Consider the following 26,085-nt stretch of genomic DNA (forward strand, 5'->3'; position numbering starts at 1 on the left):
TGACCTAAGGCAGGGGATTTTTACTAGGATTAAATGTCAGGAATTGTGAAAAACTGAGTTTAAATATACTTGGCTAAGGTGTATGTAAACTTCCGACTTCAACTGTATATTATTTATATATTATATGCCCATATATGGTGCAAACATACAGTATATGCCAATAAATGGTGGAAATGTATATGCCCATATATGGTGGAAACATACAGTATATGCCCATAAATGGTGGAAACATATCTGCCCATGTATGCTGGAAACATATATGCCCATATTTGGTGGAAAGATACAGTATATGCCCATATATGGTACAAACATTTATGCCCATGTATGCCATGTATGTATGTCACATATATGTTGAAATATATAAGAATTGGCAGTTTTCATAAATGTGACATATGTTATTGAAATATATGATAATATATTTTAAAATGTATGTCACGTTCATTTATGGGATTTAAAAATATGATAATATATTTTAAAATACCGTACCAGTCAAAAGGGTGGACACACCTACTCATTCCAGGGTTTTTCTTTATCTTTACTATGTTCTACATTGTAGAATAATAGTGAAAACATCAAAACTATGAAATAACACATATGGAATCATGTAGTAACCAAAAAAATGTTAAATCAAAATATATTTTATACTTGAGATTCTTCAAAGTAGCCACCCTTTGCCTTGATGACAGCTTCGCACACTCAACAAGCTTCATGAGGCTTCAATTAATGCATTTCAATTAACAGGTGTGCCTTGTTAAAAGTTAATTTGTGGAATGTCTTTCCTTCTTAATGCATTTGCCATAACAAAGGGGTTGAATACTTATTGACTCAAGACATTTCAGCCTAACATTTTTAATTAATTTGTAAAAACATAGTTTCACTGTGTAGGCGAGTCACACAAAATCTAAATTGAATTCATTTTAAATTCAGGCTGTAACAAAACAAAATCTGGAAAAAGTCAAGGGGTGTAAATACTTTCTGAAGGAACTGTATGCGTTTCAATATAGCACAATCTAAATGGAATACTGTAAATACTCTATAGCTATAGCACCACCAAAACCACAGTACCTTTTAACCAATGCTTTTTGTAGTGAAGCTTGTCTCCTTACGATTTGAACATAACCATAATGTGTTGGTTGAGGGCCAAAAGGCTTTTAAAAACCACAATGAATAAAATATAAGTGGCTTTTTAAACTCACTACGCTTAAGTTAACGGAGGCATAACTTTAACCGTACTCTCATTTAAACCACCCTAAAAACAATACCCCTTCCCTGATTCAGAGACCCCGGGTGACCTAAGGTATGTCCCAAATGCCCCCCCCCAATCCCACTGCCCTGGTCAAAGGTAGTGCCCTATATGGGGACTAGGGTGCCATTTAGGGACCTAGTCCCAGCCTGTTCATCAATCATTCAAAACAAACAAGATGTGAAACATGTTAGTGAAGTAAGACAAGGGAACCGAAAATAAACTGACAACGATGTACACTGCGTTATTGCGTTTCAACCGCAGCCGAAAGAGGAACGTTTCGGGCAATATTGACGAGGCAAGCGACTCATTAAATGTTTAAACATGACAATCCAAAATCCTCTCTCGCCTAGCACTCCTGCTGAGAGTCGTGCATGTGAGTGCTTGTATCTGAGAACGTCTGGAAAGCCTTATCTATTTAAAGAGCGTTGTTCCAGGGGGACGTTAGGGCTGATGCAGCAATCCCCCCCTCTCCTCCTAGTTCTTCTAGGCCTCCCACTCTCTCCACTCAGCTCCCCCTACCTCCATATTCTGGGAAGCAGAGTGGTTTGATATCATTGAATTGTATACACTCTCCACTTGGACAAAACTTTTTCTCATGAAAGGGGGTTGAGTTTTCTGACTGCAACATCAGCAGTTACCCGTTTGAAGGAAAAAGATGGAAAAGTAAAGAAATGCATCACCTTTTAATGTAATCTGTCCTTGTTTTTCCAGCCTGTTCTACATGAGATGAGAGAAAAAAGTAACCCTAAAAGGTGGACTGTCCATTAAAGCCTAACAATGATAGTTGTGGTGGGGTGATACACTCAGTTTTAGTACTACTTGGTTTATCGTTCAGATAAGTGCCACACATTTGGATAAGTGCTGTTTGGTGGGATAGCATCATGAACTGTATATCCTTAGTCAAGCATAAGGAAATGTTGAAGGAATGATAAGGAAATGGTGACAATAAATGTAAAACAAATCATAGATACATGCAATTCATGAATGAGGGATACAGCTACAGGGGTATATTGTTTGGTGGGATTGCATCATGAACTGTCTACACTAAGACAAGGATAAGAAAATGAGGGATACATTGGTAGTGGTAGATTTTAGTTTGGTCTTATGGTCTCTATATTATCCACATTGTTTTGAATAATTCCCATATACTCATACAGTGCATTCGGAAGGTATTCAGACCCCTTCACTATTTACACATTATGTTACTGTACATTACAGCCTTATTCTAAAATGAATTAAATAAAAAATGCCCCTCAATCTACAACACAATACCCTATAATGAAAAGTGAAAACAGATTTTGAGAATTTTTTTTAACAGAAATACCTTACATAAGTATTCAGACCCTTTGCTATGAGACTTGACATTGAGCTCAGGTGCATCTTGTTTCCATTAATCATCCTTGAGATGCTTCTACAAATTGGTAGGATTCCACCAGTGGTAAATTCAATTGACTGGACATGATTTGGAAAGGCACACACTTGTCTATATAAGGTTGACTGTGCATGTCAGAGCAAAAACCAAGCCCTGAGGTTGAAGGAATTGTCCGTAGAGCTGCAAGACAGGATTGTGTTGAGGCACAGATCTGGGGAAGGGTACCAAAACATTTATGCAGCATTGAAGGTCCCCAAGAACACAGTGGCCACCATCATTCTTAAATGGAAGAAGTTTGGAAACACCAATACTTCCTAGAGCTGGCCACCCAGCCAAACTGAGCAATCGGGGGAGAATGGCCTTGGTCAGGGAGTTGACTAAGAACCCGATGGTCACTCTGACAGAGCTCCAGAGTTCCTCTGTGGAGATGGGAGAGCCTTCCAGAAGGACAACCATCTCTGCAGCACTCCACCAATCAGGTCTTTATGGTAGAGTGGCCAGACGGAATCCGCAGGAGTGACTTCGGCACAATGTTCTTGAGTGGCCCAGCCAGAGCCCAGACTTAAACCTGATCGAACATCTCTGGATAGACCTGAAAATAGCTGCGTAGCGATGCTCCACATCCAACTGACAGACCTAGAAAGGATCTTCAGGGAAGAATGGGAGAAACTTCCCAAATACAGGTGTGCCAAGCTTGTAGCGTCATACCCAAGAAGACTCGAGACTGTAATCACTGCCAAAGGTGCTTCAACAAAGTACTGAGTAAATAGTCTGAATACTTACGTAAATATGATATTTTACGTTTTTTATTTTGAATACATTTGCTACAATTTCTAAAAACCTGTTTATGCTTTGTCATTATAGGGTATTGTGTGTAGATTGATGAGGAAAAAATATATTTAATCAATTTTAGAATAAGGCTGTAACATAACAAAATGTGGAAAAAGTCAAGGGGTCTGAACTTTCTGAATGCACTGTATATGTGATATACATATAGCAGAATTATCATATTTTACACCCATATACTGTATACTATCTATTTGTCTGTTTTAAAACAAAAGCATTTTTTGTGTCCCTATAGACCCCCATCAGATTATCCAGAGCAGATGTTTTTAATGCCAGTTGTAAACATACTTTATTCCATACTTTATCCCAACAAACAATCTGTATCCTTGAAATTGATCCTATGCCCAGCTTGTGTCTTTACAGTTCACTTATTCCAACAGAAGGGCCATCTCATTAATGAAATAGACAGAAATCTCAACAAGTGTGCAATTATGTTGCCCCAAAAACTGTATAAGCAGACCAACCGGTCATAGTGTTGTTTGTTTTGTGCATAGTTTCTTTACATAAATGCTCACTTCTTTGCGAGCTAAAACAGATGTTTTCAGACCTGGGTTCAAATAGAATTTGTTTCTTTCAAAAACCATGAGCGTTTGATTGCCTAAAGTGCCAAATAGACTGGAATTTCACTTTTATAACTATTATGTTGGCAACCTCAATCAAGAAGGGGTTTCGTCGCTGCTTACCTATGAGTATGAGCATGCAGACCAGTAGAGCTATGAGGGCCCCGGGACTGAGTGAGGCGCTAATGACGTAGGCGGTGGCATTGCAGGACTGGATGGCGCCCTCCGGGTCACAGCCACACACGTGGATGGTCAGGGTGCCCGTGGAGCTCAGAGCAGGAGGCCCGGTATCCACCACCAGGATAGGCAGCAGGTAGACGTTCTGCTCGTGGCGGTTGAAGCCCGAGCGCTGGGTCCGGATCCCTACAGTGTTGTCTGGAACATAGAGATATAATATTATACAAGGGTAGCCTATGTCAAACATAGACCTTCATAACTATCTGCTCGTGGTGGTTGAAGCCTGAGCACAGGGTCTGCAGTGTTGTCTGGAACATAGAGATATATGAGATAATATTAGTGCCGGGATGATACCAGTATTTCATTACCAGTATTCCAGAGTCATATTTAGTTATTTTCCAAGCTATAGTACACAATATTTTACATACAGCAGGTTTTTAAACGACTAAAGAGTTGGTCTGCTTCGTCTAATATTGGGACGGAAACTCAAAATGTAATACATTTCAACTCTATATCTGACATGGTACAGGTGTCATTTTGTTAAGTCCATAACCATGTGTGTGAGGTGTATACTTTGGTTTCAAAGTAGATTTGTTTAAGACTACCAAGAAACACTCTGTATGACCCTGATTTAGCCCACTGCAGTAAAATGTTAATTCTATGGTCTGGAATTCCACACAGACAGATGAATCAATCAAGATAATTCAGTACAGCCATGTGGAAAAATAAAATAGGTGCTACTTAATAAATACATTTGCTTCTGCTCAGGTAGACCATTTGTGTCACAGATTTCTTCGTCGTCAGACGATATAGCGAAATCGTCGTCGGAGAACGTGGACCAATACGCAGAGGAGTTAGTGCTCATCATCTTAATTTATTAAAAGAATGTGAACACGGAGGAAAAACAAGAAAACGAAATAAGACTAGTGACAGTTTTAAAGACATAAATAAACGCAGTGCAAAATACAACTACCCACAAAACACAAAGACAAACACACCCTATTATATAGGACTCCCAATCAAAGGCAACTTAACACACCTGCCTTCAATTGGGAGTCCAACCCCAATTAACTATACATAGAAAAACAAACCTAGAACCTATACCAACAACTAACACCCCACTACACCACACACAAAACCCCAAAATACAAAACAAATATACCTCTGCCACGTCCTGACCAAAATATAATACAAATAATACCTAAATATTGGTCAGGACGTGACATTCCCCCCCCCCAAAGGTGCATACACCGAATGCACCAACATAAAGAAAACCCAATACAAAAATAAACCCCCTAAACTAAAGGGAGGGAAGGGAGGGTGGCTGCCGTCAACGACGGCACTGTGCTACACCCCCCCTCCCCAACCCACCTATATTGGAGATGGCTCCGGTTCTGGCCTACTGCCCTCCAGACCGTAGACAGACTTGCTTGGCTTTGGACAGTAGGCAGACTCCTTCGGTTCCAGGTCGTAGGCCGACTCCTTCGGTTCCAGGTCGTAGGCCGACTCCTTCGGTCCCGGTCTGTAGGCAGACTCATTACAGTCACAGTTACTTAATTCAAATTTGGGATCGTAGCCAGACTCACCCGGTTCTGGGTCACAAGCAGATTCCCTCGGTCCCGGGTCGCAGGCCGACCCCCTTGGTTCCGGGTCGCAGGTAGACCCCTCCGGGCAGACGGGCCACTCTGGCAGCTCCGGGCAGATGGGCCACTCTGGCAGCTCCGGGCAGACGGGCCACTCTGGCAGCTCCAGAGTGGCCCGTCTGCCCGGAGGGGTCTACCTGCGACCCGAACCAAGCTGCCCGGCAGCTCCGGGCAGACGGGCCACTCTGGCAGCTCCGGGCAGACGGGCCACTCTGGCAGCTCCGGGCAGACGGGCCACTCTGGCAGCTCCGGGCAGACGGGCCACTCTGGCAGCTCCGGGCAGACGGGCCAATCTGGCAGACGGGCCACTCTGGCAGATCCGGGCAGACGGGCAACTCTGGTAGATCCGGGCAGCTCTGGCGACTCCTGACTGGCGGGCAGCTCTGGCGACTCCTGACTGGCGGGCAGCTCTGGCGACTCCTGACTGGCGGGCAGCTCTGGCGACTCCTGACTGGCGAGCAGCTCTGGCGGCACCAGACTGGCGAGGCTGGGCTGACGCACTAGATGCCTGATGCGTGGGGCTGGTACTGGATGTGCCAGTCTGGGCACACGCACCTTAGGGCTAGTGCGGGGAGCGGGAACAGGCTGAACAAGACTAGGCTGACTATTGGGAAGCTTGGTCCGGGTTGCTGGTACTGGTCGTACTAGACTGGGAGTACTCACTTCCGGGATACTCCGAGAGGCAGGAACCGGAAAGACTGGGCCATGGAGGCGCACAGGTGGCTGTGATCGCACCGCCTGCACAACCCGTCCTGGCTGGATGGAACTAGTAGCCCTGCACAAGCGGGGTGCTGGTACAGGGTGGACTGGACTGGGCTGTGCGTGCGTATGGGCGAGATAGTGCGAAACACGGCGCTTTCCACCTTCTTCGCCCCTTCCTGCACTCACGCATAGCTGGCTTATGGCTCTTCCTACGCCCAGCCAAACTACCCGTGTGCCTCCCCAAAAAAATTATTGGGGGTGCCTCTCCGGCTTCCTAGCCAGACGTGTCCCAACGTAGCATTCCTGTTCCACCCCAGCCTTCTTCCACGGGCCCACTCCGGCCAATATCTCTTCCCAAGTCCACTTCTCAGAATAATCCATAAATTCCGCGTCCCAATCTTTACTCCGCTGCTTGGTCCTGTTGTGGTGGGTAGTTCTGTCACAGATTTCTTCGTCGTCAGACGATATAGCGAAATCGTCGTCGGAGAACGTGGACCAATACGCAGAGGAGTTAGTGCTCATCATCTTAATTTATTAAAAGAATGTGAACACGGAGGAAAAACAAGAAAACGAAATAAGACTAGTGACAGTTTTACAGGCATAAATAAACGCAGTGCAAAATACAACTACCCACAAAACACAAAGACAAACACAACCTATTATTTAGGACTCCCAATCAAAGGCAACTCAACACACCTGCCTTCAATTGGGAGTCCAACCCCAATTAACTATACATAGAAAAACAAACCTAGAACCTATACCAACAACTAACACCCCACTACACCACACACAAAACCCCAAAATACAAAACAAATATACCTCTGCCACGTCCTGACCAAAATATAATACAAATAATACCTAAATATTGGTCAGGACGTGACAATTTGGTCATATGGTTACTACCATCCATCATTTTTTATATTATTTTTTTATTTAACCTTTATTTAACTAGTCAAGTCATTTAAAAACAAATTCTTATTTACAATGACAGCCTACCGGGGAACAGTGCCTTGTTCAGGGGCAGAACAACAGATCTTTACCTTGTCAGCTCAGGGAATTGATCCAGCAACCTTTTGGTTACTGGCCCAACGCTCTAACTACCTGCCACCCCAAATTATCAAATTAACAGTTCAGAAGCATTTACTTGTTCATGCATAGATGGGTTATACAGGCTAAATAGACATTATTTGAAGTAAACACTCCCATTTTGCCAAAGATAGATACCTCAGATCATCAACTCTGAAATAATTTAAAAAAAAATGTTTTACTTATTATTATTTTTATTTTTTCACCTTGATTTAACCAGGTAAGCTGGTTGAGAACAAGTTCTCATTTACAACTGTGACCAGGCCAAGATAAAGCAAAGCAGTGCGACAGAAACAACAACACAGTGTTACATGGAATAAACAAGTGTACAGTCAACACAATAGAAAAAAAGAACGTCTATATACAGTGTGTGCAAATGCATGAGGAGGTATGGCAATAAATAGGCCATAGTAGCAAAATAATTACAATTTAGCAGATTAACACTGGAGTGATAGATGAGCAGATGATGATGAGCAGATGATGGTGTGTAAGTAGTGATACTGGTGTGCAAAAGAGCAGCAAAGTAAATAAAAACAATATGGGGATGAGGTAGGTAGATTGGGTGGGCTATTTACAGATAGACTATGTACAGCTGCAGCGATCGGTTAGCTGCTCAGATAGCTGATGTTTAAAGTTAGTGAGGGAAATGTAAGTCTCCAGCTTCAGCGATTTTTGCAATTCGTTCCAGTCACTGGCAGCAGAGAACGGAAAGGAAAGGCGGCCAAAGTAGGTGTTGGCTTTGGGGATGACCAGTGAGATATACCTGCTGGAGCGCATGCTAAGGGTGGGTGTTGTTATCGTGACCAGTGAGCTGAGATAAGGCGGAGCTTTACCTAGCATAGACGTGTAGATGACCTGGAGCCAGTGGGTCTGGCGACGAATATGTAGCGAGGGCCAGCCGACTAGAGCATACAGGTTGCAGTGGTGGGTGGTATAAGGTGCTTTGGTAACAAAACGGATGGCACTGTGATAGACTGCATCCAATTTGCTGAGTAGAGTATTGGAAGCTATTTTGTAGATGACATCGCCGAAGTCGAGGATCGGTAGGATAGTCAGTTTTACTAGGGTAAGTTTGGTAGTGTGAGTGAAGGAGGCTTTGTTGCGAAATAGAAAGCCGATTCTAGATTTAATTTTGGATTGGAGATGTTTGATATGAGTCTGGAAGGAGAGTTTACAGTCTAGCCAGACACCTAGTTATTTGTACTTGTCCACGTATTCTAGGTCAGAACCGTCCAGAGTACTGATGCTAGTCGGGCGGGTGCGGGCAGTGAACGGTTGAAAAGCATGCGTTTGGTTTTGCTGGCGTTTAAGAGCAGTTTGAGGCCACGGAAGGAGTGTTGTATGGCATTGAAGCTCGTTTGGAGGTTAGTTAACACAGTGTCCAAAGAAGGGCCAGATGTATACATAATGGTGTCGTCTGCAAAAAAGTGGATCAGGGAATCACCTGCAGCAAGAGCGACATCGTAGATATATACAGAGAAAAGAGTCGGCCTGAGAATTGAACCCTGTGGTACCCCCATAGAGACTGCCAGACGTCCGGACAACAGGCCCTCCGATTTTACACACTGAACTCCATCTCCGAAGTAGTTGGTGAACCAGGCAAGGCAGTCATTTGAGAAACCAAGGCTATTGAGTCTGCCAATAAGAATACGGTGATTGACAGAGTCGAAAGCCTTGGCCAGGTCGATGAAGACGGCTGCACAATTCTGTCTTTTATCAATGGCGGCTATGATATCGTTTAGTACCTTGAGCGTGGCTGAGGTGCACCCGTGACCAGCTCGGAAACCGGATTGCACAGCGGAGAAGGTATGGTGGGATTCGAAATGGTCAGTGATCTGTTTATTTACTTGGCTTTCAAAGACTTTAGAAAGGCAGGGCAGGATGGATATAGGTCTGTAACAGTTTGGTTCTAGAGTGTCACCCCCTTTGAAGAGGGGGATGACCGCGGCAGCTTTCCAATCTTTAGGGAACTCGGATGAAATGAAAGAGAGGTTGAACAGACTAGTAATAGGGGTTGCAACAATGGCGGTGGATAATTATAGAAAGAGAGGGTCCAGATTGTCTAGCCCAGCTGATTTGTACGGGTCCATGTTTTGCAGCTCTTTCAGAACATCTGCGATCTGGATTTGGGTGAAGGAGAAGCAGGGGAGGCTCGGGCAAGTAGCTGCGAGGGGTGCGGAGCTGTTGGCCATGGTTGGGGTAGCCAGGAGGAAAGCATGGCCAGCCGTAGAGACATGCTTATTGAAATGTTCGATTATCATGGATTTATCGGTGGTGACCATGTCATCTAGCCTCAGTGCAGTGGGCAGCTGGGAGGAGGTTCTCATGTTCTCCATGCACTTTACAGTGTCCCAAAACTTTTTGGAGTTAGAGTTTCAGGATGCAAATTTCTGTTTGAAAAAGCTAGCCTTTGCTTTCCTGACTGACTGTGTGTATTGGTTCCTGACTTCCCTGAACAGTTGCATATCGTGGGGACTATTCGATGCTATTGCAGTCCCCCACAGTATTTAAGGACATGGAGCAAGGGAATCACATGTGTCAAGCCCATACACTTCAACCATGTCTTTTTTTAGAGTGAACACATGAATTGCTAGCTGTTGTCAGTGAGCATTCAATTCAATTACAATTTAAGGGGTTTTATTGGCATGGGAAACACATGTTTACATTGCCAAAGTAAGTGAAATAGATAATAAACAAAAGTGAAATAAACATTAAACATTACACTCACAAAAGTTCCAAAAGAATAAAGACATTTCAAATTTCATATTCTGTCTATATACAGTTTTGTAATGGTGTGCAAATAGTTAAAGTACAAAAGGGAAAATAAATAATCATAAATATAGGTTGTATTTACAATGGTGTTTGTTCTTCACTGGTTGCCCTTTTCTTGTGGCAACAGGTCACAAATCTTGCTGCTGTGATGGCACATTGTGCTATTTCACCCAATAGATATGGGAGTTTATCAAAATTGGATTTGTTTTCGAATTCTTTGTGGGTCTGTGTAATCTGAGGGAAATATGTGTCTCTAATATGGTCATACATTTGGCAAGAGGTTAGGAAGTGCAGCTCAGTTTCCACCTCATTTTGTGGGCAGTGTGCACATAGCCTGTCTTCTCCTGAGAGCCAGGTCTGCATCGTCACACATTCTTTTTAGTCAAATGAAACCAAGGGGCGAAAATGGGAGGACGTCATGATTTGAAATGAAACCTCACTGGTGCACAGCCTCTCGGGGAGACACATGTAACAATAAATGTATTTGTATGTTTTTATTTAACCTTTATTTAACAAAGCATACAGTAGCAGGCTTTGACAAATATAGTCAGAATAGCTAGTGTGGATGGACTTGCATATAAGACACTGGGAAATCCATCACCGGAGGCAGACATCACTGTTATGGACGTAGCAACAACACTGTCAGGAGGCAGACATCACCGTCATGGACGTAGCAACAACACTGTCAGGAGGCAGACATCACTGTTATGGACGTAGCAACAACACTGTCAGGAGGCAGACATCACTGTTATGGACGTAGCAACAACACTGTCAGGAGGCAGACATCACTGTTATGGACGTAGCTACAACACTGTCAGGAGGCAGACATCACTGTTATGGACGTAGCTACAACACTGTCAGGAGGCAGACATCACTGTTATGGACGTAGCTACAACACTGTCAGGAGGCAGACATCACTGTTATGGACGGAGCTACAGCACTGTCAGGAGGCAGACATCACTGTTATGGACGTAGCTACAACACTGTCAGGAGGCAGACATCACTGTTATGGACGTAGCTACAGCACTGTCAGGAGGCAGACATCACTGTTATGGACGTAGCTACAACACTGTCAGGAGGCAGACATCACTGTTATGGACGTAGCTACAACACTGTCAGGAGGCAGACATCACTGTTATGGACGTAGCTACAACACTGTCAGGAGGCAGACATCACTGTTATGGACGGAGCTACAGCACTGTCAGGAGGCAGACATCACTGTTATGGACGTAGCTACAACACTGTCAGGAGGCAGACATCACTGTTATGGACGTAGCTACAACACTGTCAGGAGGCAGACATCACTGTTATGGACGTAGCTACAACACTGTCAGGAGGCAGACATCACTGTTATGGACGTAGCTACAACACTGTCAGGAGGCAGACGTCACTGTTATGGACGGAGCTACAGCACTGTCAGGAGGCAGACATCACTGTTATGGACGTAGCTACAACACTGTCAGGAGGCAGACATCACTGTTATGGATGGACGTAGCTACAACACTGTCAGGAGGCAGACGTCACTGTTATGGACGTAGCTACAACACTGTCAGGAGGCAGACATCACTGTTATGGACGTAGCTACAACACTGTCAGGAGGCAGACATCACTGTTATGGACGTAGCTACAACACTGTCAGGAGGCAGACATCACTGTTATGGACGTAGCTACAACACTGTCAGGAGGCAGACATCACTGTTATGGACGTAGCTACAACACTGTCAGGAGGCAGACATCACTGTTATGGATTATGGACGTAGCTACAACACTGTCAGGAGGCAGACATCACTGTTATGGACGGAGCTACAGCACTGTCAGGAGGCAGACATCACTGTTATGGACGTAGCTACAACACTGTCAGGAGGCAGACGTCACTGTTATGGACGTAGCTACAACACTGTCAGGAGGCAGGCATCACTGTTATGGACGTAGCTACAACACTGTCAGGAGGCAGACGTCACTGTTATGGACGTAGCTACAACACTGTTATGGACGTAGCTACAACACTGTCAGGAGGCAGGCATCACTGTTATGGACGTAGCTACAACACTGTCAGGAGGCAGACATCACTGTTATGGACGTAGCTACAACACTGTCAGGAGGCAGACATCACTGTTATGGACGTAGCTACAACACTGTCAGGAGGCAGACGTCACTGTTATGGACGTAGCTACAACACTGTTATGGACGTAGCTACAACACTGTCAGGAGGCAGACGTCACTGTTATGGACGTAGCTATAACACTGTCAGGAGGCAGGCATCACTGTTATGGACGTAGCTACAACACTGTTACAGGCAGGCAGTACACTCTTCCTATTACAGTAACTTTGCTGAGTATAATGTCTTTGACATTGTCCCTCTGACCTTTACTCAGCATCCTATTTCAGTGCATCTTTCTATCTGAAAAAGAGAAGGTGTGGACTGAAAAGGGATGGCTCCATCCTAGTTGTATTGTTTATTTCAGAAAGATATGATAACCATATAGCAGGTAATTACTTTGAAATTCCTTGTTAAAATGTTAATGAACTAATACACTTTAGTTTCTTTGAGATTGACACAATAATTGTTTTGGACCATTTAGTTACCAATGGTGTTGAATTCTTTGAGATGGGTACCAGAGTGTATTCATTATTAACATGCCAATACCACCTTAAACTCATCGAAAATAAAGCGGAATTTCATTGCACTAATAGGTGCATTGACGAGTGCTGTGGAAACAGTCTGTATATTTTAATATGTATTTTATGAGGCGACAGGGAAATGATTAAGCTAATTACGTGTGTTTTAATGGAGTGAAATATATACAGAACAGTTTTTGTTATTGAATGTCACGTTAATTTACAGTAATCAGTTGAGTAAATTAACAAAAACTGATAAGCTAAGACAAAACAAAACACACGTCTTTCATTAGCTTCATAAATAATATTTACCTATGGGGAAAATGCAGTAAAATAGTCAGTAAAATAAAGCAAGACGTTTCTCTATTTTTTGCAATAACTCCAGACCTTCTTCAATGGCCAAGATTAGCTTTACAGACATCCAAACAAACAATGAGTATAACAGTTTTAAGGGATGGAATAAAAGAGAGTGTCTGTTTGTCCTGATGTATCAAAGCTCAAAGACAGAATGCAATGTGAAGCCGTGATGGTGGAGAGAGAAAGTGACAGATCCAATCTGACAGGTTGACAAACGTGTCCATGAAAACAGAAGTACAGTGGAAAACAAGAGAGATGGGAGGAGAAAAAAAAAGGTCTGAGTCACTGCGTGTCTCTGTGTTAGAGCATACTTTTAAGCACTGTGTGTGTGTGTGTGTGTGTGTGTGTGTGTGTGTGTGTGTGTGTGTGTGTGTGTGTGCATGTGTGTGTGTTTGCTGCCAGCATACAGATTTTTCTGTGTGTATACATGAGTGATTGGTTCAAATAACCTGTGTCTATGCATGTGCATGTGTTTGTCTGCCTGCATCTCTGCGTATACGTGAACCCGTGAGCCTGCCTGTGTGGAGGGGTGAGTGGACCCATGCGGACGCTGAGCCCCATGTTTCCCCGTACTCAGGACCCCCTGCCCTGGCGCGTGACTGGGGTTACACCACACCACGCCGCAGCCTCCGTTGACATTTCCCTGGCTCACTCGCCTGACATTTTCACTGTGTCAGATCAATCTTGATTTAGCCACGTGTCACATTCACTTAGGTACACATCTCCAAAGAGGGATTTGCTTGCGAACATGTAATCCCTCTTGGCTACGTGGGTCAATGTTTTGCAACAACAAAAAAGATGGATGCAAAGTCACCACTCTGTATGGATGTCCTTATGTGGTGTTTTCTAATGCAGTGGCAAGTTAAGCTAAACAGTGTGTCCATATACCAAATTCCCATGTGCCACATGTTAGTGTAGCTACACAGTCATTTTATATTTCAAAATATGTTAACGACCTTTTATGCTACACAGTTGGACCTATTCATTTGATAATACGGTACAGCCTACTCTAAAAGCATTCACTGATAGGCTCAAAGACCGTCTAAGGCATGACACCAGGATGTACAGTATCATCCTTCAGAATACCCTTCAGAGTGACTCTGTAACAGCTGGAAGTCCTTTGATTTATGAATTCTTACCCCTTACCTTTGACATCCCACAGGGTGAAGTGGCGGTTGTTGGTGGCCTCCGGAGCCAGGGTGAAGGAGAAGCGTTGGCCCGACTGCGGCTCGTCCCTATCCACCACGCTGATGGTGTGAATGAGCTGCCAGAGAGGAAGGAAATCAAGATGCATGGAACACAAGCCACCATCCCACTCCCAACCATATTTTCACCTCAAGACAAGACAGCCTTGTAATGACAATTAATACTTTATTCTATTTCAGTGCGGCCAGCATCGAACCGCCGGTTGATAAATTACGTTTTCACATTAAAATCAGTGTGCCACAGACCGATGAGAGAAGTAGCACATCGAGGGAAACGTGGTGAACTTCTAAGAGTGGTTTACCAAATCAGCTGCAGTTATTGAATTAAGTGACTGTATAAAATAACAGGAGGAGGAGTTGCGATAAAAGGAACACTTCAGGCAATCCTCCTAAAATACAAAGTTCACTTTTCCCATTAAACGCTTGTCAAAAGATGCGTACAGTTCTGGGTTTATTTCACTTGGCTAAGTCTGTGAAATCCAAATGACAAATTAGGAGGCCAGGGACATTTCCTCAATGCAGAATCTCTTGAGCAGTTGTGTGGCTCATGTACAAACTGGAAGAGACTCTGTCCTTCTGTCACTCCTCTCAAAACGACAGAGTACAGACAGAGAGAGACAAGGGGCAGAGAGAGAGAGAGAGAGAGAGAGCATCCACATAGAGATAGAGAGCAAGGGCATCCAGTCACACAGAGAAAGAGAGAGCAGGGACCTACAGACTTATACATACACACACACACCTGATCTCGTGCTCTTCTCTCACACTCTCTTTCTCTCTTTTCTCTTCTCTCCTTCTCTCTATTGTCAAGAACTGTCTTATAATTTAATGTGTTTATTGTTTGTCTATCTTTTTTATGTATTTGTCTACAAGTTTATATATGTTTACAACAAACAAGGGGAAGACATCAAAATAGGGGCATTGGGGAATAACAACATATTGTACTGAATACATTTGTACTGTAGTGAAGCTGTCTCGAGTAATGCAAGGTCTCTCATGATCATGTGAAACATCAATTGCTATGGAAATGCTGGGATGTGTTTTTCAATTATGTTAAAGGTAATTATGATGGAACTATGATGGTGATACGATATGGATTACAATTATGAATATTAAGGCTATACGCACTACATGTTACACACATTGACACTCAAACATGCAAATTGGCAGAGTTATTATTTATTTGGACATCGCACATTATAGTCTTACTCTTATACAGACATCATACACTCTCATTATATCATATCCAATATCATACACATCAACCTACTCAGATTTGTGACACACATCATTTGTCTTAATTTTCTAACATCTGTGGCATTGGATCACAGGCAAACAGGCAAGGGAATAAAAATATATTGCTAGAACCTATTTCCTGAATTCTAAATATCAGACATTTGAAAGCTCTAGTTTTGACCTTCATAATACCTCTGATGGCAGTAACTTTACAAGCACTAATTATGGTCAATTTAGACTGAGAATAGTATCTAGTTAAGGTAAGGGGTGAAATAAGTATAGCTAGTTATAATTGTAATGGTTTGGCAGATTATAAAAAAAGAAGGTCAGTCTTTACGTGGCTAAAAGAAAAGGAATATAACATATACTGTTTACAGGAAACTCACTCTACATCCTTAGATGAAGTTGCGTGGAAAAAGGAATGGGGTGGTGAAATAATTTTCTGTCATGGACAAAGGAACTCAAAAGGTGTGATGATATTAATTAACAAACATTTTGATCTGAATGTGCAAATAATCAGGAATGATTCACAAGGAAGGTGGATCCTTTTGAATATGAAAGTGGACGAAAAAGAGATTTGGCTCATTAATCTATATGGTCCAAATCAGGATGATCCACACTTCTTCGAAAACATTTATACCAATTTATTGAACTTACAGGCAACAAATGATCTAATCATTATGGTAGGAGACTATAACACAGTGTTAAGTACCTCAATGGACCGTAAAGGTAATCACTCTACAAACTATCATCACCGTGCCCTTAAGGAAATCACAAATATTATGGACACATTAGAAATAGTGGATATTTGGAGACTAAAAAAACCAGACCTAGTGAGACATACATGGAGGAGACTTAATCAAGCTAGTCATCTTGACTACTTTCTTGTCTCTTTCATCAAAGGTTTAAAAAGTTTTAATAGGAGACAGAATGCGATCGGATCATCTAATTGGCCTTCACATAACTCTCATAGATTTTCCACATGGATGGTGATATTGGAAATGTAATCAAAGTTTACTGGGGGACAACTTATTTTTAACTAAGACAAAATAATTTATAACTGAATTTTTCCAGTATAATATAGGTTCAACAAATCCCCTTATTGTTTGGGATACCTTTAAATGTACCTTCAGGGGTCATTCAATTCAATATTCATCAATAATAAAAAAGCAGTTTCTGGCTAAAGAAACAAGACTACCAAGGGAAATCCATGAACTAATAGTACAGGTAGATAGCAATAAAAACGATACTACAGATATATAAAATAAGTTATAGGAAAAACAAAAAGAACTTGAGGAACTTATTAGGATCTAATGTAATCTATTACAAAAATAAAGCAAACTGGATGGAAAATGGAGAAAAATGCACAAAATTCTTCCTGAATCTCCAACACAGGAACGCTAACAAAAAGAATTTGCAGAAACTCGTTACTGAAGACGGAGTCATCTATGATTCTCCGAATTATATTTTAAAAGAGGAAGCTAATTATTTTAGGCAGATGTTCTCTTTTCCATCTCATCCTCTCCCACTGAATGAAGATTACGGTAAGGAATTCTTTCCAAATAATATAAAAAATTGAATATTAACAAATGTACAGAAAGATCAGTGCGAAGGCCTATATTACAGAGGAATAACTTTTTGAGGCTATTAAATGCTTTCAGTCTGGAAAAAACCCCAGGGCTTGATGGCATACCGGTAGAGGTATATCAAGCATTCTTTGATCTACTAAAAGCTCCATTGTTAGATTGTTTTAACTACTCCTATAGAAATGGTAGTCTGGCAGGTTCTCAGCAGGAAGGTCTGATTTCTCTATTATTAAAACAAGACCCAGATGGCAAATATAAAGACCCAGTCTATCTAAAAAAGTGGAGGCCCCTTACACTTCAATGTTGTGATGCAAAAATACTAGCAAAATGCATAGCACTCAGAATTAAAAGGGATTTGCCAGGTATTGTTCATCCTAATCAGACAGGTTTTTTACATGGACGATACATTGGAGATAATATAGGACAACTACTAGAAATAATAGAACATCATGAAACATATAAGAAGCCAGGAATGGTATTTATAGAGGATTCTGAAAAGGCTTTTGATAAAGTAAGACTGGATTTTATTTATAAATGCCTGAATTTTTTCAATTTCGGTAATTCTCTTATAAAATGGGTAAAAAATAATGTATAGCAACCCCAGGTGTAAAATAGTAAATAACGGCTACTTCTCAGAGAGTTTTGAATTGTCAAGAGGAGAAAAACAAGGGTGTCCGCTGTCACCATATCTATTTGTTATGGCCATCGAAATGCTAGCTATTAAAATCAGATCTAATAACAACATTAGAGGATTAGAAATCCAATGCTTAAAAACAAAGGTGTCCATGTATGACAATGACTCAAGTTTTATGTAAGTCCACAAGCTAGATTTTATATTTACATGTTAGTCATTTAGAAGATGCTCTTATCCAGAGCAACTTACAGTAGAGTGCATACATTTTTACATACTGGCCCCCCATGGGAATCGAACCCACAACCCTGGCGTTGCAAGTGCCATGCTCTACCAACTGTCCTACAGTAGATCCCTGCAATGTCTCATTAAAGATCTAGATAACTTTTCTGTACTCTCTGGACTAAAACCTAATTATGATAAGTGTACAATATTACGTATTGGATCCTTAAAAAATACAACTTTTACATTACCCTGCAGCTTACCAATAAAATAGGCTGATGGTGAAGTAGACATACTCGGTATTCATATCACAAAATATATAAATCTGCTCGCCACAATGAATTTTAATAGAAAACTTGTAAAAATAGACAAGAACCTGCAACCATGAAAAAATTGACCTGATTAACTCCTTAGTCATATCTCAGTTTACTCACTTAATTATGGCGCTGCCTACTCCTGATGATTTGTTTTTCAAATCATATGAGCAAAAAATATTTCGCTTTATCTGGGATGCTAAACCAGACAAAAAAGTTTTATTTTAACCCTATATGGTTCTCAAGTAGATTAATAAGAAAAGCTCATCCATTGTTTAAAAATGGCCTTTTTGCCTTTGTGCAGATTGCCATGTCTCATTTTCAATTAATTGAAGATTATTATTTTTTCAAAGTATCTGTCTTTTTCAAACAAGCATTGTAGAGCTGGCTACAATTTCAATTTCATCCCCCTGAAAAGATAGAACAAATGTTACAACAAGTATTATGGCTGAACTCAAATGTGCTGGTTGATAAAATACCTGTATTTATGGGAAAGATGTTTGAAAAGGGTATTTTGTTCTTAAATGATATTGTAAATTGTAATGGTAGAGTTATGTCCTTCATGGAGTTATCAGAATTGTACGGGAAGGTCTGCTCAATCCAAGAGTACAACCAATTGATTACAGCATTGCCCCAAAAAATGGAGGAGGCGGCTGGCAGCGGGAGGAGGTAGGGAACTGGTCTGTCTGCCCAATATAAAGGATCAAAACTGGTGGAGGAAAAAAATTGCATAAATAGGAAAGTATACCAGTTTCATTTGAGGACCAGGATGTTGACAACTGTGCCATACAGATTGCAAAATAGTTGGGAAGAGATTTTTGATGTACCGATTCCATGGTACAGGGTGTATGAGTTGATATAAAAAAACAACGCAAGATTCAAGACTTCGTGCTTTTCAGCTAAAATTATTATATAGAATTCTTGCCACCAACAAAATGTTGAATATTTGGGGCATAAAATCATCAAAGCTCTGCAGATTTTTTTGTGAGGATACAGAATCAATAGACCATTTCTTTTGGTATTGCCCTCAGGTAGCCTGTTTCTGGTCTCAGGTTCAGGAATGGCTGAAAATACATAGCATTGATCTAAAATTGACCCTACAAATAGTACTGTTAGGAGATCTGGAGAGACCGGTCAGTCAATTACTAATATACTAATACTCTTAGTAAAAGTATTTATCTTCAACACGCAATCTGTAGATTCCATTCGATTAGATAGATTGAAATTATACGTTAAACATCACAGCATAGTTGAAAGATATGTGTTGTGTAGAAACACGAAGTGGGTGGCCAGCAGAGATAGATGGGATGGGCTGAGGGAAGCTGAGGGTTAGTATGTGGAATTGGAGACAAGTGGGAGTGGAGTTGCTGTGTGAGAGAGAGAATGATGGTCAAAAGATAAAGGGGAAAAAAAGTCCAAATAAAACATAATAAAAGTACATTTGAATGACACTAAGTGGCAGTGTTTTTACAACTAATGCCGGTTTGCCTGAGGCTGATGCTGTGCAGGTGTTTGTACACATGCATATACACACACTCTCATTCAAATAAACACATACAAGAACACACACATACATGTAATAGTGCCAGACATGCAGACAAACATATACAGTTGGCATTGCTGTTATGATTTCAGTTGTCCTTGATGTCTTTTGTTTTAAATATATTATTATAATTTTTTTTTTTGCATTGTTGTTTGCTGTTTTCTTCTGTCTTTTCCTTTTTTCTCTTTAGTTCATTCTCTTGGTTGTTGGTGCATTGGGGGGTTCTTGGGGGTGTGGAATGGAATTAATTGTCTTTTTTTATTATTCGGGGGGAGGAACTGTGGGAGGGGTCTCGAATGGTTGAGGGACAGCTATTGGGGAACTGTGGGGGGATCTTGGAGGGTTTGGATTTCACAAGATTGTGATCATGAAAAAGGAAACTATGTCATATATTTTATATCACTATCAAGGACACGCACCCTCACACGTAAGGATGGCTCTGTTGCGGAAAGACTGATACATGTTTGATAGTGTCTTGATGCTGTATTGTTTGTCCTTCATGTTCTAATACTTTAATGTTACCCTTGTGTTTCTTTTAATAAATAAAAAAATAAAAAAAAAGAGAGATAGCAGGGGTATCCACACAGAGAGACAGAGAGAGAGCAGGGGTACCAACACACAGAGAGAGACAGAGAGAGAGAGAGAGAGAGAGAGAGCAGGGGTATCCAAACACAGAGAGAGAGAGAGAGAGAGAGAGCAGAGGTATCCACACACACAAAGAGAGAGAGAGAGAGAGAGAGAGAGAGAGAGCAGGGGTATCCACACACAGAGAGAGAGAGAGAGAGAGAGGGGTATCCACACACACACACACACACACACACACAGAGAGAGAGAGAGAGAGCAGGGGTATCCACACACACACACACAGAGAGAGAGAACAGGGGTATCCACACAGAGAGGGAGCAGGGGTATCCACACAGAGAGAGAGAGAGAGAGAGAGAGCAGGAGTATCCACACACACAGAGAGAGATAGAGAGAGAGAGCAGGGGTATCCACAGAGAGAGAGAGAGAGAGAGAGAGAGAGAGAGAGCAGGGGTATCACACACACACAGAGAGGGAGAGAGCAGGGGTATCCACACACAGAGAGAGAGAGAGCAGGGGTATCCACACACACACAGAGAGAGAGAGAGCAGGGGTATCCACACACAGAGAGAGAGAGAGAGAGAGCAGGGGTATCCACACACAGAGAGAGAGAGAGCAGGGGTATCCACACACGGAGAGAGAGAGAGAGAGAGAGAGAGAGAGAGCAAGGGTATCCACACACAGAGAGAGCGAGAGCAGGGGAATCCACACACAAAAAGAGAGCGAGAGAGAGAGAGCAGGGGTATCCACACACAGAAAGAGAGAGAGAGAGAGAGAGAGAGCAGGGGTATCCACACACAGAGAGAGAGAGAGAGAGCAGGGGCATCCACACACAGAGATAGACAGTGCAGGGGTGTCCACACACAGAGAGAGAGAGAGAGAGAGAGCAGGGGCATCCACACACAGAGAGAGAGAGAGCAGGGGTATCCACACAGAGAGAGAGAGAGAGAGAGCAGGGGCATCGACACACAGAGAGAGAGAGAGCAGGGGCATCCACACAGAGAGAGAGAGAGAGAGAGAGAGCAGGGGCATCCACACACACAGAGAGAGAGAGAGCAGGGGCATCCACACACAGAGAGAGAGAGAGAGAGAGAGAGAGAGCAGGGGCATCCAGTCACACAGACACACACACAGAGAGAGAGAGCAGGGGCATCCAGTCACATACACAGAGACAGCAAGAGAAAGCAAGAGAACGCGAGAAGGGGCATCCACTTACACACACAGAGAGAGAGAGGGCGAGAGAGAGAGAGACAGACAGACAGACAGACAGACAGACAGACAGACAGACAGACAGACAGACAGACAGACAGACAGAGCAGGGGCATCCACTCACACACAGAGAGAGCGAGAGGGAGACAGAGAGAGAGAGAGAGAGAGAGCAGGGGCATCCACACACACACACACACACACACACAGAGAACAGGGGCATCCACTCACACAAGCATGCGTCTCTCGACTCTCTCTTACACACGTACTGTACACACGGACACATTTTTCTTAGTTACGGTTTGAGCTCCGTACGGACTTCACATAACAAATAACCCCAGTTCTAACCGTGACACTTTTCAAGGCTGAAGACTTGGAGAGTCGTAAAGTGTGGCTTTAAGTCCTGGAGAACATGATTCCCTTGTCTGGGCTTGGTAACATTCTCCAGAAGATAGATCTTGTGGGGGAAAAAATCAAGGATTTATAAGCTGGTTTAGTGTAGTACAGTGAGGGGAAAAAGTATTTGATCCCCTGCTGATTTTGTACGTTTGCCCACTGACAAAGAAATCTATAATTTTAATGGTAGGTTTATTTGAACAGTGAGAGACAGAATAACAACAAAAATATCCAGAAAAACGCATGTCAAAAATGTTATAAATTGATTTGCATTTTAATGAGGGAAATAAGTATTTGACCCCCTCTCAATAAGAAAGATTTCTGGCTCCCAGGTGTCTTTTATACAGGTAATGAGCTGAGATTAGGAGCACACTCTAAAAGGGAGTGCTCCTAATCTCAGTTTGTTACCTGAATAAAAGACACCTGTCCACAGAAGCAATCAATCAATCAGATTCCAAACTCTCCACCATGGCTAAGACCAAAGAGCTCTCCAAGGATGTCAGGGACAAGATTGTAGACCTACACAAGGCTGGAATGGGCTATAAGACAATCGCCAAGCAGCTTGGTGAGAAGGTGACAACAGTTGGTGCGATTATTCGCAAATGGATGAAAACACAAAAGAACTGTCAATCTCCCTCGGCCTGGGGCTCCATGCAAGATCTCACCTCGTGGAGTTGCAATGATCATGAGAACGGTGAAAAATCAGCCCAGAACTACACATGAGGATCTTGTCAATGATCTCAAGGCAGCTGGGACCATAGTCACCAAGAAAACAATTGGTAACACATTACGCCGTGAAGGACTGAAATCCTGCAGCGCCCGCAAAGTCCCCCTGCTCAAGAAAGCACATATACATGCTCGTCTGAAGTTTGCCAATGAACATCTGAATGATTCAGAGGACAACTGGGTGAAAGTGTTGTGGTCAGATGAGACCAAAATGGAGCTCTTTGGCATCAACTCAACTCGCCGTGTTTGGAGGAGGAGGAATGCTGCCTATGACCCCAAGAACACCATCCCCACCGTCAAACATGGAGGTGGAAACATGCTTTGGGGGTGTTTTTCTGCTAAGGGGACAGGACAACTTCATCGCATCAAAGGGACGATGGACGGGGGGGCCATGTACCGTCAAATCTTGGGTGAGAACCTCCTTCCCTCAGCCAGGGCATTGAAAATGGGTCGTGGATGGGTATTCCAGCATGACAATGACCCAAAACACACGGCCAAGGCAACAAAGGAGTGGCTCAAGAAGAAGCACGTTAAGGTCCTAGATTGGCCTAGCCAGTCTCCAGACCTTAATCCCATAGAAAATCTGTGGAGGGAGCTGAAGGTTTGAGTTGCCAAACGTCAGCCTCGAAACCTTAATGACTTGAAGAAGATCTGCAAAGAGGTGTAGGACAAAATCCCTCCTGAGATGTGTGCAAACCTGGTGGCCAACTACAAGAAACGTCTGACCTCTGTGATTGCCAACAAGGGTTTTGCCACCAAGTACTAAGCCATGTTTTGCAGAGGGGTCAAATACTTATTTCCCTCATTAAAATGCAAATCATTTTATAACATTTTTGGCATGCGTTTTTCTGGATTTTTTTGTTGTTATTCTGTCTCTCACTGTTCAAATAAACCTACCATTAAAATTATAGACTGATCATTTCTTTGTCAGTGGGCAAATGTACAAAATCAGCAGGGGATCAAATACTTTTTTCCCTCACTGTATATGTTGTCTCCTCTCTTTAAGATGGTTGCGTGTTTTAAAAATTTGAGACGTCAGTTGGGCAGTCTGTTTTGCTCAGTGGTGTAAAGTACTTAAGTAAAAATACTTTAAAGTACTAATTAAGTTAGGTATTTTTTTGTATCTGTACTTTACTTTACTATTTATACTGTTGACAACTTTTACTTCACTACATTCCTAAAAAACAATAATGTACTTTTTACTCCATACATTTTCCCTGACACCCAAAAGTACTAATTTTGAAGGCTCATCTGGCAGAATCACTAAACACAAATGCTTCATTTGTAAATGATGTCTAAGTAATGCTTCTGGCTACCTGGAAATAAATAAAAACTAGAAAATGGTGCCATCTGGTTTGCTTTACATAAGAAATGATTTGTACTTTTACATTTACTTTTAATACTTAAGTATTTTTTAGCAATTACATTTACTTAAGTATATTTAAAACCAAATACTTTTAGACTTTTACTCTAGCAGTATTTTACTGGGTGACTTTTACTTTTACTTGAGTTATTTTCTATTAAGCTATCTTTACTTTTACTCAAGTATGACAATTGGATACTTTTTCCACCACTGCTCTCATATGCTCGCTCTAAAATTAAACATATCGACATAAAAAGCCATACTGTTAGGTACAATTCCATGTCTTTGAAGTGATAGACATATGGAACAGACCCTAAGCTCTGCAGTGACCTAGCCATTCATTATTTTGTTCGAGTTTTGTAGGCAGAAGGGAACTTGTTACACTAGTGAGTAGGTCTATAGAGTATTTATGGACAAGCATTGTTCAGAACATTTACAATCTGTCATAATCGTGTATGTAGGTGGCAGGGAAGTCAGGCGCAGGAGAAACAAAATTGGTTAAACTGGAGTATTTAATAACAAAAAACAAACTCCAAAACCAATGTACAAAATAACATGGGGAAAAATAACCCGTCGCACACCGATACAAAATACACACGTACATAACATCACAAACAATCACCAACAAGGACATGAGGGAAAACAGAGGGTTAAATACACAACATGTAATTAATTGGATTGGAAACAGGTGTGTAGGAAGACAAGACAAAACCAATGGAAAATTAAAAACTGATCAATGATGGCTAGAAGACAGGTGACGTCGACCGCCGAGCACCGCCCGAACAAGGAGAGGCATCGACTTCAGCAGAAGTCGTGACACAATCACTCCTCAACCGCCAGGCTTTCATTTGGGAAGTTGTTATGCAAAGGCATATAGCAACTTTGATATTATATATTTATATTTTTTTTTTACCCAATACAGTGTGAATAGAGATTTTTTTGTATTACTTTCCTTTGTTTGGAGCTGTGGAAAATTGTGTAGGAACTATGGACAAACTCTCACTGTCATCTTTCCTTCAAAGGCGACAAATATGCTAAGTTCTGTTGAAGATGCAGACGTTTTCCATCATGTCCTCTCCACTCACATAAACAACAAGCCAGAAAGCATACTGACGCTTACCACCTACAGCACAAATACCAGCCCTATCCCTGCACAACAGCACATGTAAATACCAGCCCTATCCCTGCACAACACCACATATAAATACCAACCCTATCCCTGCACAACAGCACATATAAATACCAACCCTATCCCTGCACAACAGCACATATAAATACCAACCCTATCCCTGCACAACAGCACATATAAATACCAACCCTATCCCTGCACAACAGCACATATAAATACCAACCCTATCCCTGCACAACAGCACATGTAAATACCAGCCCTATCCCTGCACAACAGCACATATAAATACCAACCCTATCCCTGCACAACAGCACATATAAATACCAACCCTATCCCTGCACAACAGCACATATAAATACCAACCCTATCCCTGCACAACTGCACATATAAATACCAGCCTTATCCCTGCACAACACTACATATAAATACCAACCCTATCCCTGCACAACTGCACATATAAATACCAACCCTATCCCTGCACAACAGCACATATAAATACCAACCCTATCCCTGCACAACACCACATATAAATACCAACCCTATCCCTGCACAACAGCACATATAAATAC

At 42.1% G+C, this 26,085-nt stretch overlaps 1 protein-coding gene across 2 annotated transcripts in view; it reads right to left on the minus strand.

Moving 5' to 3' along the window:
- Positions 1-26,085, minus strand: part of LOC106583668 (cadherin-22) — a 260,846-nt gene that overhangs the window by 12,179 nt on the left and 222,582 nt on the right. For both annotated transcript variants that reach the window (XM_045705651.1, XM_014168135.2), the window contains exons 11-12: positions 14,527-14,644; positions 4,148-4,399 (exon numbers count right to left, since the gene is read on the minus strand). In XM_045705651.1, the coding sequence (XP_045561607.1) occupies positions 4,148-4,399; positions 14,527-14,644 (370 nt within the window). The remainder of the gene's footprint in view (positions 1-4,147; positions 4,400-14,526; positions 14,645-26,085) is intronic.

Source organism: Salmo salar, chromosome ssa22, assembly GCF_905237065.1.
Source record: "Salmo salar chromosome ssa22, Ssal_v3.1, whole genome shotgun sequence".
Lineage (NCBI taxonomy): Eukaryota > Metazoa > Chordata > Actinopteri > Salmoniformes > Salmonidae > Salmo > Salmo salar.